This window comes from Mustela nivalis (genome assembly GCF_964662115.1).
Source record: "Mustela nivalis genome assembly, chromosome: 17".
Classification (NCBI taxonomy): Eukaryota; Metazoa; Chordata; class Mammalia; order Carnivora; family Mustelidae; genus Mustela; species Mustela nivalis.
The window spans coordinates 39,442,094-39,460,631 of record NC_139036.1 but is presented as its reverse complement, the minus strand read 5'-3'; the positions used below and the strand labels follow the sequence as shown (position 1 = coordinate 39,460,631).

The following is an 18,538-nucleotide window of genomic DNA, read 5'->3' as shown; positions in this document are numbered from 1 at the left end:
TACGTTTTAATCCATCAAGGAATCATCATCGAAATGACTCATTAACACCTCCTGAGAATTCAGAGCGCCTTTAGTTCTGATTCCCCATTCTTCCTCCCATGGTTGCCTGGGTTGGGAATGATCTCCAACTTTACTCAGAGAGGTTAAGTAACTTGTCCAAGGTCACACAGTGGGAAAAATAGCAAAACAAAAACATAAACAAAAACAACTTGTGTCCCTTGCCCAGTAGTTTGACAGGTGCTCAAATAATCTTTGTGGAAGGCCAAGACATGCTGTTTCTTCGTGTCATTGGTCTGGGGGGGGGGGGGGTGTGAGGGGATTGTGTTGGGGGGGCTCAAAGTGGTTTACCTTCTAAATGAAACTCTTACCTCCTTAGTTCACTTTCACTTCCAAAGAAGTTAACCAGTTTAACTCTAATCTCTCCGCCTAGATCCCATGGTCAGTGTCTTTTATCAGAGCAAGGCTCCCACCCCCTAGAGCAATGAAGAGTAAGTCTAATATTTTCCTTCACAAGAGGGCAAAGACCAAAACCAAAACCCAAATCCAAATACACAGCTTCTCTTTCCCCTGAAACATACAGCCCGCAAGCAAAGCCCAAAGCGCCCCCGAGCCCTTGCGCGGCCGCAGGCGCCCCCGACACACGCCACGCCACGCCACACTGCGTTAGGGACGCGTCGGGGAGGGGGCGCGGAGCGCGGGCCGGGCGCTGCGGGGAGCCGGGGGGGGGGGGCCGGGCGCGCTGCCAGGCCGCGCCGCACCGCGGGGGCTGGCCGCCCCTCGCCACGTGGTGGTGGCAGCGGCGGGGTCCCGGGCGCCTTCCCAGCTGGAGAAACCCGGAGCAGCCGGGGAGGGAGGAGGAGGCAGCGGCGGCGGCGGCGGAGGAGGAGCGGGCGGGCGGGAGGGAGGGGGGGCTGGGGGGAGGGGTGGGGGGTGGGGAGAGACCCGGCGGCGGCGACAGGGCGAGAGCGGAGCGCGGTGCCAGGGGGGTGGGGGCACCGGTGCCCGTCTGGGGAGGGAGCAGGCGGAGGGGGTAAGCTGCGATTACAAGCAGGAACCGGCAGCAGCTGTGAGTCCCCGGCGGGGCTGGGGCGGGGGGAGGGGAGCAGCGCCCGGGGGCCGCTCCCCGGGGTCGCAGGGTGGGCCGGGGGAGGGGGGCGGGAGGGGGGCCGGCAGTTGGCCCGGGCGGGCCGGGGAGGGGAAGGGTCCGGCGCCGGCCGCCCGCGTTCACCACTCCCTTTCCCCCTCCGCCGCCGCTCCTCAGGCCGCACCGCCTCGGGAGCCCCCTTCCCCGGCCCGGTGACTGGCGACTGGGGGCCCGGGGCTCGGCCAGCGGTGGGGGAGGGGGCTGCGTGGTCTCGGCCCCCGAGAGGGGAGGGGCGACAATTTCTGTCCGCCGAACTGAAGGGGTTTAAAGGGCGGCTCTTAAAGGGGCCGCAGTAGGGGCCCGGGGCCGAGGAGGCACCCCCGCCTCCCCATCCGCCCTCCGCGGCTCTCACCCGGGGCCGCTGGGCCGGCGGGGGATGCGGAGGAAAGGAGCGTCTGTCGGGGCGGCCCAGGGGACAGAGCCCCTGCAGGCGGGGCTGGGCCCGAGGTGGCGGGCTGGGGGGCCCGGGGGGCGTGTGGTGAGCGCTGGCGGTCGGAGTTGGGGGGGAGGGGATGCGCCTGGAGAGGAAGGGGTTAAAGGTGGGGCCAGCCCTACAAACACGCGCACACACTCCCTACTCAGACCGGGTCACACGCCTTTCCCTGGCACTTAATGGGGCCTTGGGGCGGGAGGGTGTTGGGCCCCGGGCCTGAACCCTCTCCACTCTAGGCTCCTGCCGCCCGGCTTTGGGAGGTCGAGGACCCCACTGTCTCAACTCACACCGCACGCCGAGCCCCCTCTTCTACGCGCACACACGATCCGGCGCGCGCCCGCGCACACACACACACCTCGGACATTCCCATAGTGCCTCACGTGACACACGGCCCCGAACGTGCCCACCCTTCACACACGCTCACGCACGCGTGCACACACGCGCACACACAAACACACACGGCCTCTGGGCCACTTCCCAGCTCCATCCCTGACCCCCAGCCGCAGCCCTGCAAAGGCACTCATTGACTGTGACACACCTACACTCATTCACAGACACACACACTCCCCCCCACACATGCCAACCACAGACACACATTCATAAACAGGGCCAGGAGAAGTACACACGCACCCCCTCGCCTACTCTCTGGGAGCCCTGAGTCATTCCTGCCCCCTCCCAGGGCTCCCCATTTCCCTGTGTGCCTGCACATGGGCGGGCTAGGGAATTCTCTGGCCCTCCCTTCCCAGGGCCGCCCCTCCCGGCTGTGTGTTCCCTCTGACACTCTGGGAGGACTTCCTGTGGGTCCCAGGTCAGGGGCGAGGAGGTCCTGGAGGGTTGCCACAGCCCTGGTGTGAGTGGGGGAGGCTCTTCCTTTTCCTGAACTCCGGGATCCTGCAGGAAGAAGCTGGGAAGTTGGGCGGGGGCCCCCGCAGAGGACGTCCTGACAGCGAGGGGCTGACTCTCCCAGCGCACTGGGCCTTAGGGAGGAGCTGGGGTGCCAGAGGCCTGGGATGAGCAGCTTGGCAGAGAGGTACTTGGGGAAGCGGGGCGGGGGGCTGGAGAGGGGCTGAGGAGTGTCAAGGCAGGCCTGGCTGGGTCCTAACTTGGGAAGGCAGCCCTTTCCTGTCCACAGGTCTCCCTGGGTTCTGAAAGGAATTCTTCCCTGCTGCTGGCCTGACTTACTTGTCCCTACTTCTTCCCTGTCCCCCACTCAAGTTTTCAGCTGGTTCCAGCCCCTTCAGCCAAAGGCAGCAGAGAAGAGAAGACAGCCCTTGGGGGGAACCAGGGGTGGGTGCAGCTTCCAAGCTGCCTTTTGGCTGGCAACAGTGTTCCTCAGGCCAGGTCGAGGGGTATCAGGGACAGCCTCCAGGCTGTCCTCTCCACTGTTGCTCCTGCTCTCCCAGGAGGCCCAGTGGGGGCCCAGGCCCAGGCCCTTGCCATGGAGTCCATGTTTGAAGATGACATCAGCATCCTGACCCAAGAGGCACTGGGGCCCAGTGAGGTGTGGCTGGATGCCCCAGGAGACCCCTCGCTCGGTGGGGACATGTGCTCCGCCTCCCACTTTGCCCTCATCACAGCCTATGGGGACATCAAAGAGCGACTGGGAGGCCTGGAGAGGGAGAATGCCACCCTCCGCCGCCGTCTCAAAGTCTACGAGATCAAGGTCAGAACTTGGAAAAGATAGGGGTCTGGCTCTGTGTGTGTTGGGGTGGGGGTTGCTGAGGGGCAGGAACTGGGGATCCCAGGAATCCCAAAGAAGGATCCAGATCCATGCTCTTGGGAACTTGAGGATCTCTTGTGAGGGATGTGGGTGCTCTGGATGGAAGGGTCAGGAAGGGATCCGGAGGGCCAAAGTGATGGGACCTTGGAGCTAAACAAGATCTGGTTGGTGAGAGATGCCTCCAAGTGGTGTGGGTCGCAGTTGAGCAGGGGGATGGAGGGACCAGGACTTTGAGGCAGGTTGTGGGGGGCCTAAGAGAGGCTGAAGCCTGGGCAGGGAGTTGGGCACCAGCTCTACTGAACGCCTGCCTGCCCACAGTACCCGCTGATCAATGACTTTGGAGAGGAGCACGGCTTCTCTCTGTATGAAATCAAGGATGGGTCCCTGCTGGAGATGGAGAAGGTCAGCCTGCAGCAGAGGCTCAATCAGTTCCAGCATGAGGTGAGCCCCTTGCTGGCCTCCCAGCCCAGGCTGGGCTCCCTGAGCTCCTTGCTCCAGCAGAATTCCAACACCTCCTGTCCCCCCCCCCCCCCGCCTCTGTCTCCGTGATCAGAGATGGCTGCGGTCCTCCCTGGAATGGGTGCTGGATGTGATGGGGGAGGCACGGGGAGCTGCTTGGCCCCCACATCAAGGGTGGGCCTAACTGTGGCGTGCCCTCCACTCCCTCTGGGCCCCATCTAGTTGCAGAAGAATAAGGAGCAGGAAGAACAGCTTGGGGAGATGATCCAGGCTTATGAGAAACTTTGCGTGGAGAAGAGCGACCTGGAGACAGAGCTGGGGGAGATGGTGAGGCCCAGGGAGCCGGGGATGCTTGAGCGTGTGACCCTTGTGGCTTGATGGCGTGTGATCCCACGTGTGTGTGTCTGTAGTGTGGAACCCAGTGGGTTCCTGTGTGTCTTTGAGTGGCTGTCGCCCTTTAGAGTGTAGCTGAGTGTGTCGTACCAGTTGTGAGTGATTCCTGGCACACCCCTGGCCACGCAGTGTCCCCGCCGACGCTGTGTCTCCATGCGTGTGTTTGGGTCTCGGCTGGGTCGACTCTGTGCCTGTGGACCTGTGCCTGGAAGGTGGCGTGGGCAAGGGCAGAGGTGATCAGGTCCCCGTGGCTGCTGGGATGAGTCCGGCAAGTGTGTGATTCAGGGGCATGGCCATGCGGGAGTAGGGGGGCTGGCGTCAGAGTCAGAGTCAGAGTCTGCCAGCTCCTCCCTGGGTCACGTCACTTAGCCTTGGCCCTCCTCTGGAAAGGGCTCACAAGAACCGCAGTGCTGTGTTGTTGTGGGGCATTTGTGTAAAAATGCTTTGCCTTCATCACTGTAAACACTTAGATGGCCCTTATTGTGTGCCAGGCACTGCTGTGGTCTCTTTAGATATATTTACTGATTTTAATCCTTTGAACAATTGTACAAGGTAAGCGTGGCTGTCCCTGTGTTGGAGATGAGATGGGTGAAGCCCAGAGTGGTTATCCTATAGGCAAAGAGAAGTTATGACGCTTCTGAGGGGGTGGCTGTGTCTGGACTGATGAGACGGTGTGGTCTGTATAAGTGTCCCGTGTGTTTAGGGCAGGGAAGAGGCCTTAACCCTGACCTTGCACAGGGCAACAGCCAGAAACACCTGCATTGCAGTTACTGAGAGACGGGACCGCACACTCACAGCCACTGAGATTGCAGCTGGGATGTGGGACTTGGGGCCTCAGCTCATTGTGGGGAGGTGGCGTCCCAGACATGTGGGAGTCCTGGGTCTGGGGAGCCCTCAAGGGTTCCCTGGTGCTGGGCAGACCCTTCCCTTTGTGTCTCCTGGCAGCGGGCCCTGGTAGAGACCCACTTGCGGCAGATCTGCGGCCTGGAACAGCAGCTGCGGCAGCAGCAAGGCCTCCGGGACGCCGCCTTCTCCAGCCCCAGCCCCCCGCCCACCCCTGCCCCACCATGTGCCGATCTGGACCTGCACTACTTGGCCCTGCGAGGAGGATCTGGTTTGAGTCACGGTGAGATCTCTGCGACCCCCGATGTCTCTACCCCGAAGTCCCCAAGCCTAACCCCCGTTTCAGCATCACCGGACAGCTCTCCCTTCTGGGATTGGGGGTCAACACCCCATTATAATGTCTTAAATTTCTCCCATAGTTACCCTATCCTTCTTTACCACCTGTTCCCTTACCCAGTTTCTCCCACCGACACTCCCCCCTTACTGCCTGTTTGCCCCAGGTGGCTGCTGCATGCAGTTCCCATATGTGTCAGCAGAGGGCACCTCCACTCAGATCCCCCCCACCCCCCAAGGCCTGTCCCAGGTGGTGAGGAGCAGAGGCCAAAGGACTCTGGGAGATTTGAATGTGGCCAGGGAAGTCCTTCATGAGGCCATCTTACTTTGTCCCTGGCTTCCAAGAAGATTAGAAGCAGCAGCTCAGACCGTCCTTCCTCACAGCCCTCAGTAGCGGCTTCTCGGGACACTCGGCCTGTGGCCGGCCCTTTCGGATCTCTCATGCTGCGGTGCTCACCTGTTTCAGTTTCTGCTGGTCTGGGAGTCAGTCAGTGGAGGGTGCCTGGCAGCCGGACCCAGCCTGACATTATCCTCTGTCCTGCCAGCAGGCTGGCCGGGCCCCACAGCCAGTGTGAGTGAGCTGGAGCGGAGGAGGTTGGAAGAGGCTCTGGAGGCTGCCCAGGGCGAGGCCCGGGGGGCTCAGCTTCGGGAGGAGCAGCTCCAGGCTGAGTGCGAGCGGCTGCAGGGGGAGTTGAAGCAGCTACAGGAGAGCCGGGCCCAGGTAAGGGGCAGGGACACTGGAGGCCAGAACCCTGCCCAGAGCTCCACGGAGGCCTGGGGGCTGCTGGAAGGAGCCTTTAGAGGCCCAGGACTTTCTTCCTAGGTATAGACTGGCCCTGGGAGTGTTAAGGGGTGTGTGGGGGGTGGGGGGTCTGGTCAAGGTGACCGTTGGCATCTGACCTCAGTCTTCCTCCCTAGGATCTCGCCTCCAACCAGTCAGAGAGGGACATGGCGTGGGTGAAAAGAGTCGGGGATGATCAGTAAGTCGCATCCGAAATCCTCTCCTTCTTTGCCTCTGTGCCCTAGGGGTGGCATTTCCTGGGTTCGCCCCCCCCCCCTTCGGTTCACTTCTCCTGCTCTGTGTTGCTCGGAGGACCTCTCTTCCAGCATCAGGGTTGCGGGGTTTGGTGTGCTCAAGTGGCTCCACATGCTTCACAGAAAGGAGGTGGCCTTCTAGGATGTCCTTTTTGCTTCTGGCACCCGAGCTCATACCTCCTTGTGGTGTCGGGTTGAGACATCTCAGCAGCTTTGCTGCTCTGTTCTGTGTCCCCTGGTGAGTTCCTGGGCCTCTCTGGGGCCCCATTTTCTGTCCCAGTAAGAGGGCCAGCTAGTTGGCTTAGCTGTCCCCTCCCTGGTGAGGAGGAAGGAGGTGGTCTCTTCCAGGATTTGTGGTGCCTTGTTTCCTGTCTCAGGAGAAAGCTGAGGCTGAGAAGAAGAGGGGCATCCTGGAGTTCTGGGGCAGCAGGGAGGGGAATTAGAACCTGTTCTGCTGGGGTGTCCCTTGGGACTTGCGCTGGGAAGGAAGGGCTGCAGGAAGTAGGGAGGGAGCTCTGTCAGTGGGGAGTCTAGGGCTGGGGGCCTCTGGGGCAGCGTTGGGCAGCAAGGGAGAGGGCAAGCAGCAGCCTGACAGCGGCGAGCCTGACGCTTTTCACATCCGCACCCTGAACTCACCCTCTCCCGCTTTCTGAGAAACAAAGCGCAAACCTCCTTCCGCCTAAGTCTTCTCCCCTGAAACCAGTCCTGTGGCACAGACTCCCTACTTTCATGGGAGGGAAGACCGAGGCCCGGAGAGGGGCAGAGACCCCCTCTCCATCACGCTGTCTACCCAGCGATGGGACCCTAGGGGTCCTCCTTCCAGTGGGCTTCCTTCTCACCTTCCTCCAGGCTTCTGGCCAGTTGGGGATACCCCTCACTTCCCTCTGCACCCTGGGGTGAGGGCCTGGGTGGAGCTGTGATATCTGGGGGGTGAGAACCCAGTTTGTGGGACTGGTGGGTGGGATCCCTCAGCTTGGCTTCTGGTGGGGGGGTGTTGGGTGCGCCCTAGCTTGTGGGTCTGGGCACATGCGAACCCATGCGTACCATCCAGAACACACACACACTTTCTAGAAGCCTAGCTTGCCTCAGGCATTACAGCATAGGGGCCTCTATGGCTCACTGAGTCCCAGCCTCTCTTAGCAGCCCAGCAGTGACGGCTCCCTCCAACTGGGTGCATCCAGGGAGACGACTTTTTGGCAGGGCCAGAATCTGAACAGTCAGGCTGTCAATCCTTCCAGGGATGCCGAGTGCTTTGCTTTACTGGCTTCGGCTCTGCAGCCCCAGGTTTCCGTCCTGGGCTCAGAGGTCAGTTGTTACCGAGAGGTGTGGGAGGAAGGCAGTAAGGATGGGAGGCCGGAGAAGGACTGGCGGGCCGCAAGGGGCCAAGGCTGTGAGTGAGCCAGGAAAGGAGAACTCCCAGAAGGGGCTTGTGGAGGGCGAGGATCCATGCTGCCCCCGTGGGCAGGACAGCCCCTCCCCTTCCCTTCCCACCCAGGGCACATGCCACCCTAGTCCCTTTGGCCAGAGGAAGCTACGCTTTGCCCAGAGGCTGGCCGGGCCACTCTTACCTGGGGTGACCTCCGGTTCCTCCCCTCTGTCCTAGAAGGTTGGGACTCCGCTTCGGGCGCCTCCTGGATCTCTCACCCCGGAGCCGGCGGGGCTCTGTCTTGCCCAGCCTCACGCTTTTTTTCAAATGGAGCGTCTCTGGACAGCCCCAGCTTGGCAAGAGTTAATTCTCAGAGGAAGTCCTCACTCCCCCGGCAGTTTTATTTTCTTATAAACTCAGCTCCTTTTGGTAATTGCTTCCCGAGGGCTCCCTCCCCTGCCCTCCCACCTGAGGCCTCAGTCACCTGCACTCAGCTCACTCCCCCCCCAGCCCCTCCTCTTCCTTCCACTTTGTCCAGACCCTCCAGGCTAGTGGGAATTTTGCCTGTGGTGTCTCCCAGGAGAGGAATGCAGGGCTGATTTACCCCTATGGAGGTCTCGTGTGTTCCTGAAAGGCGCTTACCTGTCTCTGTTCGGACACCTCCAGGCCAGCCAGTTTTATTATGGGAGTCCTGACTGTTAAAATAGACCCCCCCATAACTGCCTCTGCTAACCCTACGTGGCCCCCCACTCCCGCCAGTGGGTCTACCCATGCGGAGGAGACAGGCCTTCGAGGCAGCCCTGACCCCAAGGATTCCCAGTCTTTCTCATCGGAGCCCCCAGCCCACCAGCTGTGCTCAGCGGCAGTGTTCCTCTGAAAGCCGCCTTCCAGACTGGGCCTCTCTGCCACCCTCCAGGTCTGACCTCTGGGCAAGGTTGCCCTGCTGTTTAGTCAGCCCCAGCACTTGGTGGCTGCTGCCCAGGGCACAGGGACAGGTTGTCCCAGAGGAGAGCTGTTGGAGGTCAGTCAAGGGCCAGAGGCAATGATGAGGGAGGGTGGGAGTGGAGACCCACCTGCTTCTTAGGAAGCACAGGGAGGTCAGGACCCCAGAGTGTCTCAGCTGAGGTGGGGGGCAGCGGTTTGTGGAACCCATAGACCCCTCCCCTCGAAGCCCAGTTCAGAGTGTGGCCTTTCTGAGGGTGTGGCTAGTGCTGAGGGTGGAGGGGAAATTGTGGAGTGGGGGGTTCCTTGAGGGGGCTGAGGGCTTGGGTGGGCAGGCTCAGTGAAGGGAGTGAGGGTGCAGTGAGAGAGGGGAGCCCCCCGTGAGAAAATGGAGGCTCAGTATGAGTGATGAGGAAGAGAACCATAGGGCTTGCTTTTTTCCCAACGTGGGGGGCTCAGTGTTGCAGCCCTGGCCCTTTTCCGCCCCCCTCCCCACACCCCTCTCTCCGCCCACAAGCCTCTGCGTGGGCTGCGGTTAGTGGTGGGGGAGAAGTGTGAACTCGGAGAGAGAGGATGGAAACTCTGCACAGAGGTCAAGGGCAGTGTGGGGTGGGTCAGGACGGAAGTCGGAGACCCCCGTGTACCCTGAACTGAGCCTCATGCCCCAGAACCAGCAGGCCCAGGGCCTCCCCCTTCACGCTTCTCACCCTCCCTACTTCCTTTCTTTCAAATCTCCTCCAGCCATGGCAGGGGCGCTCACAGGAATTAACCCTGAGCACTTGCAGCCTTGGGAGTCCCCGAGTGGGGGGAGCAGCTCTGAAGTGGTGCCCAGCACTCCCACCTCATTGTGGTCTAAGGGACGGGAGAGGGGGTTGAATCTGTCTCTGACTCTTTCCTTGCCAGGAAGGCAGAGAGCAGCTCTGTCTCCCTAGATGGGAAATTGCACATCCTCCCATCGTTCCTAAACCAAGGTCAGTGAGCTGGATGGTGTCTCCAAGAAAGGATCAGCATGAGGTTCTTTCTTTCTAGACCCATCTCCTGGGCACTCCTGGGCCTTCGTCCAGGCCACACACTGTGTGAGGCCGTTTACCTGCAGACTCTTGTTCTCACCAAAGATACGGCAAAGGTCTTGTCCCCTTTCTACTGTGGAGCAAAGAAGTTTAGTGACTGGAGAAGTTAAGTGACAAGTTAAGTGTGAATACCCAGCGGGTCCTGAGCCGGTGGGGCGATGGTCTCTCTGGTGGTTGTCTGGTTTGGGTTCTTCCTCAGGTGGGCGGCTCTGCTGTGAGGGATGATGGGATAATTTGTTGCGGTAACCAGGTCAGGGTTGCAAGTGAAAAATCTCAATATGTGAACACTTCAGAAACCCTCACCATTCTGCGGGGGCCACTCGGGGGAACCAGGACAGCCCTGGGCACACTGGCATGCGTGGCTACCCACCCACACAGGAGTACTGGTTCCCAGCTCTGGCATCAGCTGCTCAATGTGGCCGTCTCCAAGGAGGCCTTCCAGATGCAGCCAGCGTCTAGCTGTGCTGGGAGCCCGGCAGGGCTGCCATGAGGAGCCAGGCTCTGTGGACCGCAAGTCATAGCTGGTCGAGGAGAGTGAAGGGGCTCAAGGCGCTTGAAAGGAAGTGGTAGAGCACTGGGTTGTTGCAAAGTGACTTCCTCCTCCCCCCCGGCCCGCAGCCTCAAGTCCGCTCCACGGCCCGGTGCCTGTGGTTCCCTCCCTGAGGGCCGGGCGGGAAGACTGATGCTGGGTGTGCCCGTGGGTGGTGGAAAGTTTGGTCCCTCAATTCCCCCACAAGGGTGAGGGGGCTAAGGGCAGCTGGGGGCAGCTCTGGGCAGAGATGGAAGGGCTGGGAATGCTGGCTTTTGGTTTTTCCTCCTGATTCTGAGTCAGCTGCTGATTTGACCAGCTGTCTGATCCTGACCCCAATCCTACCCTAATACTACTGATCGCGGCTCCGGTTTTAACCCTACCCCTCTTCCTGACCCCAACTGTGTCCACAATCCTGATGGAAAATGAGCTGTCAACCCCAGCCCTAATGTGACCCTGACCCCATCCTTAATCCCGACCTTATGTCCATCCCTAGTTCCAGTGCCATAGTGCAGCGCTGGTTGTCCCTGTGACCCGTTCCTGTGACCCGGCCCAGGGTGGGCCCCCAGTGAGCTTCCCTGGGGAAGGTGCATCAGAGTCCGTGTACCTCCCAGCTGGTTTGAGGTAGAAAGAGCCCCTTTACGGAGGAGGAGGAGGAGGCTTCGGTCCCTGACCTTCCTCCTCTCAGTTGCTTTATCAGTCGCAGTGAAGATTATTGCTTCCAGATGGAATTTTGAGATCTCCGGACTTATTCGTGGAAAGAATGAATGGGAGGATAAGTCAATGAAGGGTGGAAAGATTTGCAGCGGAGGGAGTCCTCCTTCCTGCCAGCTCTGCCGTTTGCACTCTGGCTCCCCCGAAGGTGCCAGCTCAGTGGGCTGAGGAGCCAAGAGCAGGTTTGAGTCCCTGCTCTGTGCCACTGCTGCTCTGTGACCTTGAGCCAGCTTCTTAACAGCTCTCATCTTCCACGTATGTCTCGCACCTTCCTCTCCCCTCCCAGGGCAGGGTCGGTGATGCTCCGGCTACTGCGGAGCTCCCCAGCCTCCTCCTGCTCCTCTTTCCCTTCTGCCCCTCCCCCCAGCTCCCCGCTTTCCTGCTCCTCTTGGAAGGCGGTATATAGCTTAGTGGTCAGCAGCCTGGACCTTAGAGTCTGGGGAACCAGAGCTCCGTTTCAGCACCTGCCCTGCTCCTCGGCTTGAGGACTCTGTAAGCCTTGGTTGTGTCATCTGTAGCACTGAGAGAGGAGTAGCCATGTGATGGGGTTGCTCTGGGGATTCAGGAACGTTCTTTAGCATCATGCCTGGCCCCATGGTAACCCCTCATCCATGCTTTTCAACCTGGGGTCCATCCCAGGTTCTGAGAGATGCAGACAGAACTTTCCCCCATAACTTTTTTTTTTTTTTAAGATTTTATTTACTTATTGGACGCAGAGAGACACACAGAGAGAGGGAACACAGCAGAGGGAGCGGGAGAGGGAGAAGCAGGCTCCCCACAGAGCAGGGAACCCGATGCGGGGCTCCATCCCAGGACCCTGGGATCACAACCTGAGCCGGAGGCAGACGCTTAATGACTGAGCCCCCCAGGCGCCCCTTTCTCCCATAATTTAAGCCATAAAGAAGTTGCCCAGAGCAGCCATCTGCTGCGTTTACCTGACCCGTGCTTCCCAGACAGTTGCGTCGTGGGAACTACCATTCAGGTGTGGGCAGGGAAGCCAGGAAACGGAACGTGTGTTCAGGTGCACGTGTGCAAGCCTTGGTTGTGTTGTGAAGTTGAGATTTTTTTCCACTGAATTGGCAGTGTGTTCTAATGTGAGTCATTCAGTTGTCAGCATCTTTGGCTGCCTGGGGCCTGTGCATCTTGAGGTGGGAAGAGAGGCTTGATGTAAGGGGCGGCCCGAAAGGGCCGTAGGACATCAGATCAGGCTCCAGCACCTCGCCCGGGGTCTCAGAGGTCTTTGTGAGGCCGCCTGGGGCTGTAGGACATTCATACTTATGGGCCTCCCCAAGTTCCCCCCTTCCCTGCACCTGGTCAGAGCTGGGGCATTCTGGACTAGGGGCTTCTTCCGTTTTCTGCTGGCCCATCTGTTTTTCCGTGAGGAGGGTGCCAGGAGCAGGGCGCTGGAAACTGGGGTAGTTCCTGACAAGGAGAGGAAGGCAAGTAGGGAAAAGATAGGGGCCTGGGAACTGAGTGTGGCAGGTGAGATCTCCAAGCCGGGGTGTGAAGGCGACGACCTGTATCTGTCACCTGAGATACGGCCGTGAAGGCGGATGGGGAGCGAGACTAGCAGCTGCTCCCTGCTCCGTCAGAGGGGGACGCTCCATCCGTGCCCTGCTCAGAGCCCCCTCCTGCTCCTGCCACAGAGCAGTCAGCGGGAGCCTCCAAAACCCCCAGTCTGATGGGGGAGACCTCACTCCTGCACTCAGAGGGAAGAGGGGAGCTGTCACTGGGGAGTCCTCAATTAAATATGGGACACCCAGGCTGGACCTTCCGGTCTGTTGGGAGAGATGCCATTTCTTCCCACAGACCCCTGAGATGAAGGTCAGGGAACACAGGACACATCACGTAAGGCCTGAGACGGGGTAGAATTGAGGTTCCAGCACCTCAGCCAGGGCTCCCCGAAGGACTCCCTCCTCTCTGCTCTCCTCTATCCCTGTGCACCCTCAAATGGGTAGTGGGCACTCTCTCTCCCTAGGAAGTGGGCTTGTCCCCCAGAATCCAGCCTCTTGGCAATAATTTGGCTTTGGCCCAGATGGGTTAAAAATAATTTTGTCATGGGAGGGGCATCTGGCTCCCCCATCACCCAGCTAGCCCCAGGATTAGCGAGAGAGAACCAGCCGGTGAGCAGTGATCATAGAGTGAAGCTCAGTCATCATCTGCCCTCTTTGCACCTCGGCTTTTCCTGCCCTCTGAAGCCCTAACCTCAAGACTTCCCCTTCTCTCCTCTAGGGTCAGACACACACACATATGTGCGTACACACACACACACACACACACACACTTACACCGTTCCTCACAGTCAAGTGGCCTCCCTTCTGTCTTCACTCCCTCCCCTCTACAGGGATCCTCTCTGCCATGACCATGACCTTGGGATGGGCACAGGGCCTCAGGGCCTTAAGACACCCCTCCCCAACCTTATTCATGCCCAGCACCTTACAGATCCTAGAGCAAGAGGGCTCCCCCTGAGAGCAGATCGACCTGAAGTGGCTGAGCCTCTCTCTGCCACCTCCCTTCAGCTCCGACTTCCCGGAAGCTCCACAGTCCCTTCTGACTTGGGAAGGGGGTGGGGAGATCTGAGGAAACCAACCCCCCCCCCCCCCCCCCCCCCCCCCCGCCTCCCAGGCTCCTGCCTCCCAGGCTGTGTCCAAGCCCGAACAGAGATGAAAGCAGTGACCCAAGGCAACCGCAGAGCCGCCTGTGAGGTCAGGAAGGGCTCCCTGGAGGGGTGCAGCCCAGGCTGGGAGAGGGGAGGGGCAGTGTGAGAGAGAGAACCTTCCGCGGGGCTGGGTCAAAGTGACCCAAAGAGAAAGGAAGAGAAAAGGAAGTGGGTGAAGTCTTTGCTAAGTTCAGAGCCCTTCCAGCTCCATGCAGGTGGGTGCCTAGGAGGAAGTGGGAGGAAGAAAGGGAAGAAGAAAGGCAAATGGATGGGGAGGCTCAATTCATTCTTCACTTCCGGAACATCTCCTGGGGCCAGGTCTGGACAGGGTGCTGGGAATAGAAATACAGCAACACGATCCTCCCTTTTGAAGAACTCCCCGTGCAGTTCCAGAGCAAGGCGACTTCTGCTGAGTGTGTCTCGTGGGTGGCGCCCTCTGGGGGTGTGTGGTGCAGGACAGCTGTTTCCACAGCTTCCCCTGGAAAGGGCTCCCTGGAGATCCCAGGAGGTGCGGGACTGGAAGCTCAGGGGCAACGCTGAGGTGGAAGGAGGGCAGTGGACATGGCACTTGGCCGACCCGGGTTCCAGTTTATCAGTTGGCTCCTCTGGCAAGCCAGGAGGCCACGTCCTCACCTACAAAACTGTACAGCACTGGTCCCCAGTCCTACAAAGGGGGAGGCCTCCCCGTGAACCCCTGCCCCCAACACACAGGTTGTACTTATGCTTTTATTAATCACTCTTAGAGAAAACTCACACTTAGAGAAAACTTTCAACTCAGGGCCGTTTTTTTGATGAATCTGTTTTATTTGTCACCGCAGCTTCTGCTCAGCTTAGAAAAACATTCGCACATACCTGTATCAGATGTGCTCAGGCCGTAGACAGTGCTTGGTGAACACATGGATTTAGGGATCCCTTGGCGTCACTGAGCTCCCCAGCCCAAGCCCCTAGTCGGGGAGCCACTGCCCTAGCCCCAGGTAAGGCTCACTGGGAAGAGAGGGAGGCTCCCTGGAAGAGGTGGTGTTTGAGGTAGACCTTAAAGCCCAAGAGCATTTATGCAGCTGGGGTACGAGGGCCCTGGAGGGAAGGGAGAGCCAGCGGCTGGGCATGGGCAGTTCTCTGTCCACAGCTGTGACCCTAAACCTGCTAACCTCCTCCTCACTCCCTGCCCTCTGATCTCAGGGTCAGGAGCAGGCTGGAGTCAAGCCTTGTCTTGGCGGGGGGGTGGTGGCTGGGTGTCCTTTAGGGTGAACTTGGCTTTGGCTTACACGGAGCTGACAGAGGAGCTGGGCCGGCTCCGGGAGTTGAGTGCCCTGCAGGGGAGGATCCTGAGGACACTGCTGCAGGAGCAGGCCCGGAGTGGCGGTGAGATGGGTCCTGGAAGCTGGGTCCGCAGGGAGGCGGGAGGGCAGCTGTGGCTCCCGTCCTGCGTCCTGGGGCCACGGTTGCCTTGCTTTTCCCCGCTGGGTCTTGCCTCCCCCCGTTGCGAGGAGAGCTGGGGGGCCGCCGTGGCTCCCCTCCCCCGGTTCGGAAGCCCTCTCTCACCCACCCCGTCCTTCCTTCTCCTTCTCCTGCTTCTCTTCCAGGCCAAAGACACTCGCCGCTGTCGCAGCGCCACTCCCCGGCCCCCCAGTGCCCCTCACCGTCCCCGCCCGCCCGGGCGGCTCCCCCTGGACCCCCGTGCCAGTCCCCCGCCCCCCAGCGGCGCTCTCCTGGGCCCCCGTGCCCCTCGCCCCAGCAGCGCCGCTCGCCGGCCTCGCCCTCCTGCCCGTCGCCCGTCCCGCAGCGCCGCTCGCCGGTGCCTCCGCCGCCGCCGTGCCAGTCCCCCAGCCCGCAGCGCCGCTCCCCGGGGCCCCCCGCCTGCCCGGCCCCGCAGCCCCGGCCCCCACCGCCCCCGCCGCCAGGCGAGAGGACGGCGGCCGAGCGCGCCTACGCCAAGCCGCCCAGCCACCACGTGAAGGCAGGCTTCCAGGGCCGCCGCAGCTACTCGGAGATGGCCGAGGGCGCGGGCTACGCGGGCGCCTCCCCGCCCTGGCTGCAGGCGGAGGCGGCCACGCTGCCCAAGCCGCGGGCCTACGGCGGCGAGCTCTATGGGCCCGGCCGGCCGCTCAGCCCGCGGCGCGCCTTCGACGGCCTCCGGCTGCGCTTTGAGAAGCAGCCGTCGGAGGAGGAGGAGTGGGCCGTGCCCACCAGCCCGCCCAGCCCCGAAGCGGGCGCCATCCGCTGCGCCTCGTTCTGCGCGGGCTTCCCCATCCCGGAGTCGCCTGCTGCCTATGCCCACGCGGAGCACGCACAGTCTTGGCCGTCCATCAACGTGAGTGGGGCGCCCGCGGGCTGGGAGGGTGGTGGTAGGCTCCCACCCTGGGCACCGGCGCCCCTGCCTCCCTGGACTGCCCCCGCCCTTCACTTCTCTCTCTCCGCCTTTGGCTTGCATGGACCCTGGCGGCCCCTGACGGCTGGCTGGGGCGCGTCCATTGGCGAGGTTAAGGGCCTGGCTTGAGAGTGACAGCCTGGGATTGATTCCAGAGCTCAGCGCTTAGCCGCGGGGAGACCTCGGACAAGCTACTTATCCTCTCTGATCCTCAGTTTTCTTATCTAATTCCGTTAGAGGGTTCCCGAGAGGGATGCAGGGAGCCTAAAGCCTTCTGTTGCGACACTAGTGGTGGGGGCCGTGATGACCCCCGCAGGTCTCCGCCCACACGAGGGTCGGGCCTGCGCATCCAGTGCCCCCTATCTGGCCTCAGAGCCCCTGCTCTTTACCGGTTGTCCTAGAAGGCAGCCTGTCTTAGGGCTCTAGCATTTCACTGAAATAATGAGTTTCCTGAATGTCAGAGCCAACCCTTGCCACCTGGAAGGACCAAAATATATTCCAAAGCCAGAAAGAAAATTATTTTTGGGTTGTACATTGTTTGGGATTATCCATTGCTTTGAATTATGTGGGAACTGTGTCTTAGTCACTCTAGGGGCATGTCTGGGTCTCGGCTTCTGCATTATGCCTCATTACTGCATATACCCTGGCAGGCTGAGCATACAGGCCTCCTGGGGTCCTATGCCCTGGGTTGGGGCAGTGGATGCTAAACCGGTGGAAGGTGGGCAGGGAGGGCAGGGGAGGAGGGATAGTGCTTACAAGGAGTAACCAGGCCTTCTCTGCGTGTTACAGTCCTCTCTACCCTGGGTCTCAGGAAAGGGCAGGCTGGGCTGTGGGGACCATGAGAGAGGGTTGGGGACCTTACCTGACTCCCCTCTCTTTCCACAGCTTCTCATGGAGACAGTGGGCTCTGATATCCGCAGCTGCCCCCTCTGCCAACTAGGTTTCCCTGTTGGGTACCCGGATGATGCCCTCATCAAACACATTGACTCCCACCTGGAGAACAGCAAGATCTAGGGTGCCTCCCCACCCACTGGCTGTTTCTCCATCTTCTCTCATCACCCCCAAACACTCACTCACTTTGAATGCTGCATGAATCTCGTGGGGGGCCCCTGCCCCTTGCGACCCCCAGATACCTCCACTAGCTACCGAGTCAACGTGTGTGCCGTCTTCCCTGGTCTAGGCACCACTCAGCCCTGGCTCTTTCCGAAAGGCCAGCCGAAGCTCTCCCCAGCTCCCTGGTTTCTGCCAGGGGGTTGGGGGTGAGGATCTGGGCTGGGATGGGGAGGGGCATCCCCCGCCCAGCCTCTCCCTCTGCCCTCCTGTTCTCAAGACAGGGTTGGATCCAAGGAAGTGTCTAGTGCTTGGGCCTGGGGGAAGGGGAAGGTATCAGAGGATTCTGGGAGCTCCCCTAGCTTCTCCCCAGATGTCCATCTTTCTCAGGCTGTGCTCTATCCAGGGAGCACCTCTTGGTGGGGTCTCAGAGCCTGCCTTGCACAATGATACTGGTTCCTCCATCCCATAGCCAGCTCTGGGCTCTTGGCATGGTCCCCCCCACCGCCTTAGGGGAAGGAGGCATCTCATTTCTTGCCATTCCCTGCGGCCAGTCTTGTTCTCCTCTGCCCCCCTGGGGGTGAGAGAGGAGAGGGAGGACCCTGCAGGACTGGGAGGATTCAGCCTAAAGAGGCTGCCCTGAGGGCAGGGGGAGGGGTGAGGGGGACACCCTGCACCATGACCTCCAGGCCAGGAGAGTGTCTGTGCTAGCCTCCCAGGCCCCTGCAACCCCCCAGAGCCCCTTGCACCAAGACACAGATGGTTAAGACAGATGCTCCCCTCCACCCTTACACTACTCGAGTCCCTGACCACACAGGTGCCCTGGAGCCTGTGTGCGACTCGGCCTCTGTTAGCTGGGTGGGTGTCATCAGCCCTGCCTCCCAGGCCAGAAGCTGCGGCTGGGCCCAGGGTGCTGTTGGAGATCAACTTCAAAAGAGCTAACCCCCTTCCCATTACCCAGCGACCCACATTCCCTCTGTGAAATCTACCTCAGAGTCGTACCCTCAGAAGGATGGGTAAGCAGGAGGCCAGGGGGTCCCTAGGGCTGAGGTGGGGAGCTTCCTAAGGCAAGAGCCTGCTGCCCCACGATGAATCCAACTCCCCCCGCACCGCTCCCCTCTGCGAGCCTCTCCCAGGTCTTAGCCCAGGGCTGGTGGCAGTGGGCGCTACCTGTCAGTGCATGTCCCATTCTGATCCAACACTTCCAGCTGCCCCCCCCCACCTCCTCACACCCCTCTCCTCCCCCTCAGTGCAGGGGAGTGAAGAGGTGTGTCAGGCAGGAAGGGACCAAGGACTCCAGAGACACATGGCACTGTACCTTGAGGGTTCCCGTGGGGAGGGGAAATGGAGAAGGGGGCCTGGAGAGGGAGGTGGGGGCCCCTGAGCTCTCTGAACAAGTTGAAAGTCCAAATAAAACTTACCTGTTCCATCTGCTCTTGGTCTGTGCTGTCCCTGGCTGGGGCGGGGAGAAAAGCCTGGG

General features: G+C 60.7%; 1 protein-coding gene across 5 annotated transcripts; it reads left to right on the top strand.

The window, feature by feature from the left end:
• Positions 1-936: 936 nt before the first annotated feature.
• On the top strand, positions 937-18,493 carry TBKBP1 (TBK1 binding protein 1). Of its 5 annotated transcripts, XM_082704757.1 has the most exons (11): positions 956-1,066; positions 2,475-2,607; positions 2,981-3,240; positions 3,616-3,738; positions 3,979-4,083; positions 5,095-5,275; positions 5,871-6,046; positions 6,244-6,305; positions 14,884-15,002; positions 15,224-15,951; positions 16,894-18,493. In XM_082704757.1, exons 3-11 carry the CDS (start codon positions 3,016-3,018, stop codon positions 17,020-17,022), a joined length of 1,848 nt encoding a protein of 615 aa, XP_082560883.1. In that variant the 5' UTR covers positions 956-1,066; positions 2,475-2,607; positions 2,981-3,015; the 3' UTR covers positions 17,023-18,493. The 5 variants fall into 5 exon arrangements, with proteins under 5 accessions (XP_082560884.1, XP_082560883.1, XP_082560886.1 ...); XM_082704758.1 differs by lacking the exon at positions 2,475-2,607 and having other exon boundaries at positions 937-1,066; XM_082704760.1 differs by lacking the exon at positions 956-1,066 and having other exon boundaries at positions 1,635-2,607; positions 3,985-4,083.
• Positions 18,494-18,538: the final 45 nt, after the last annotated feature.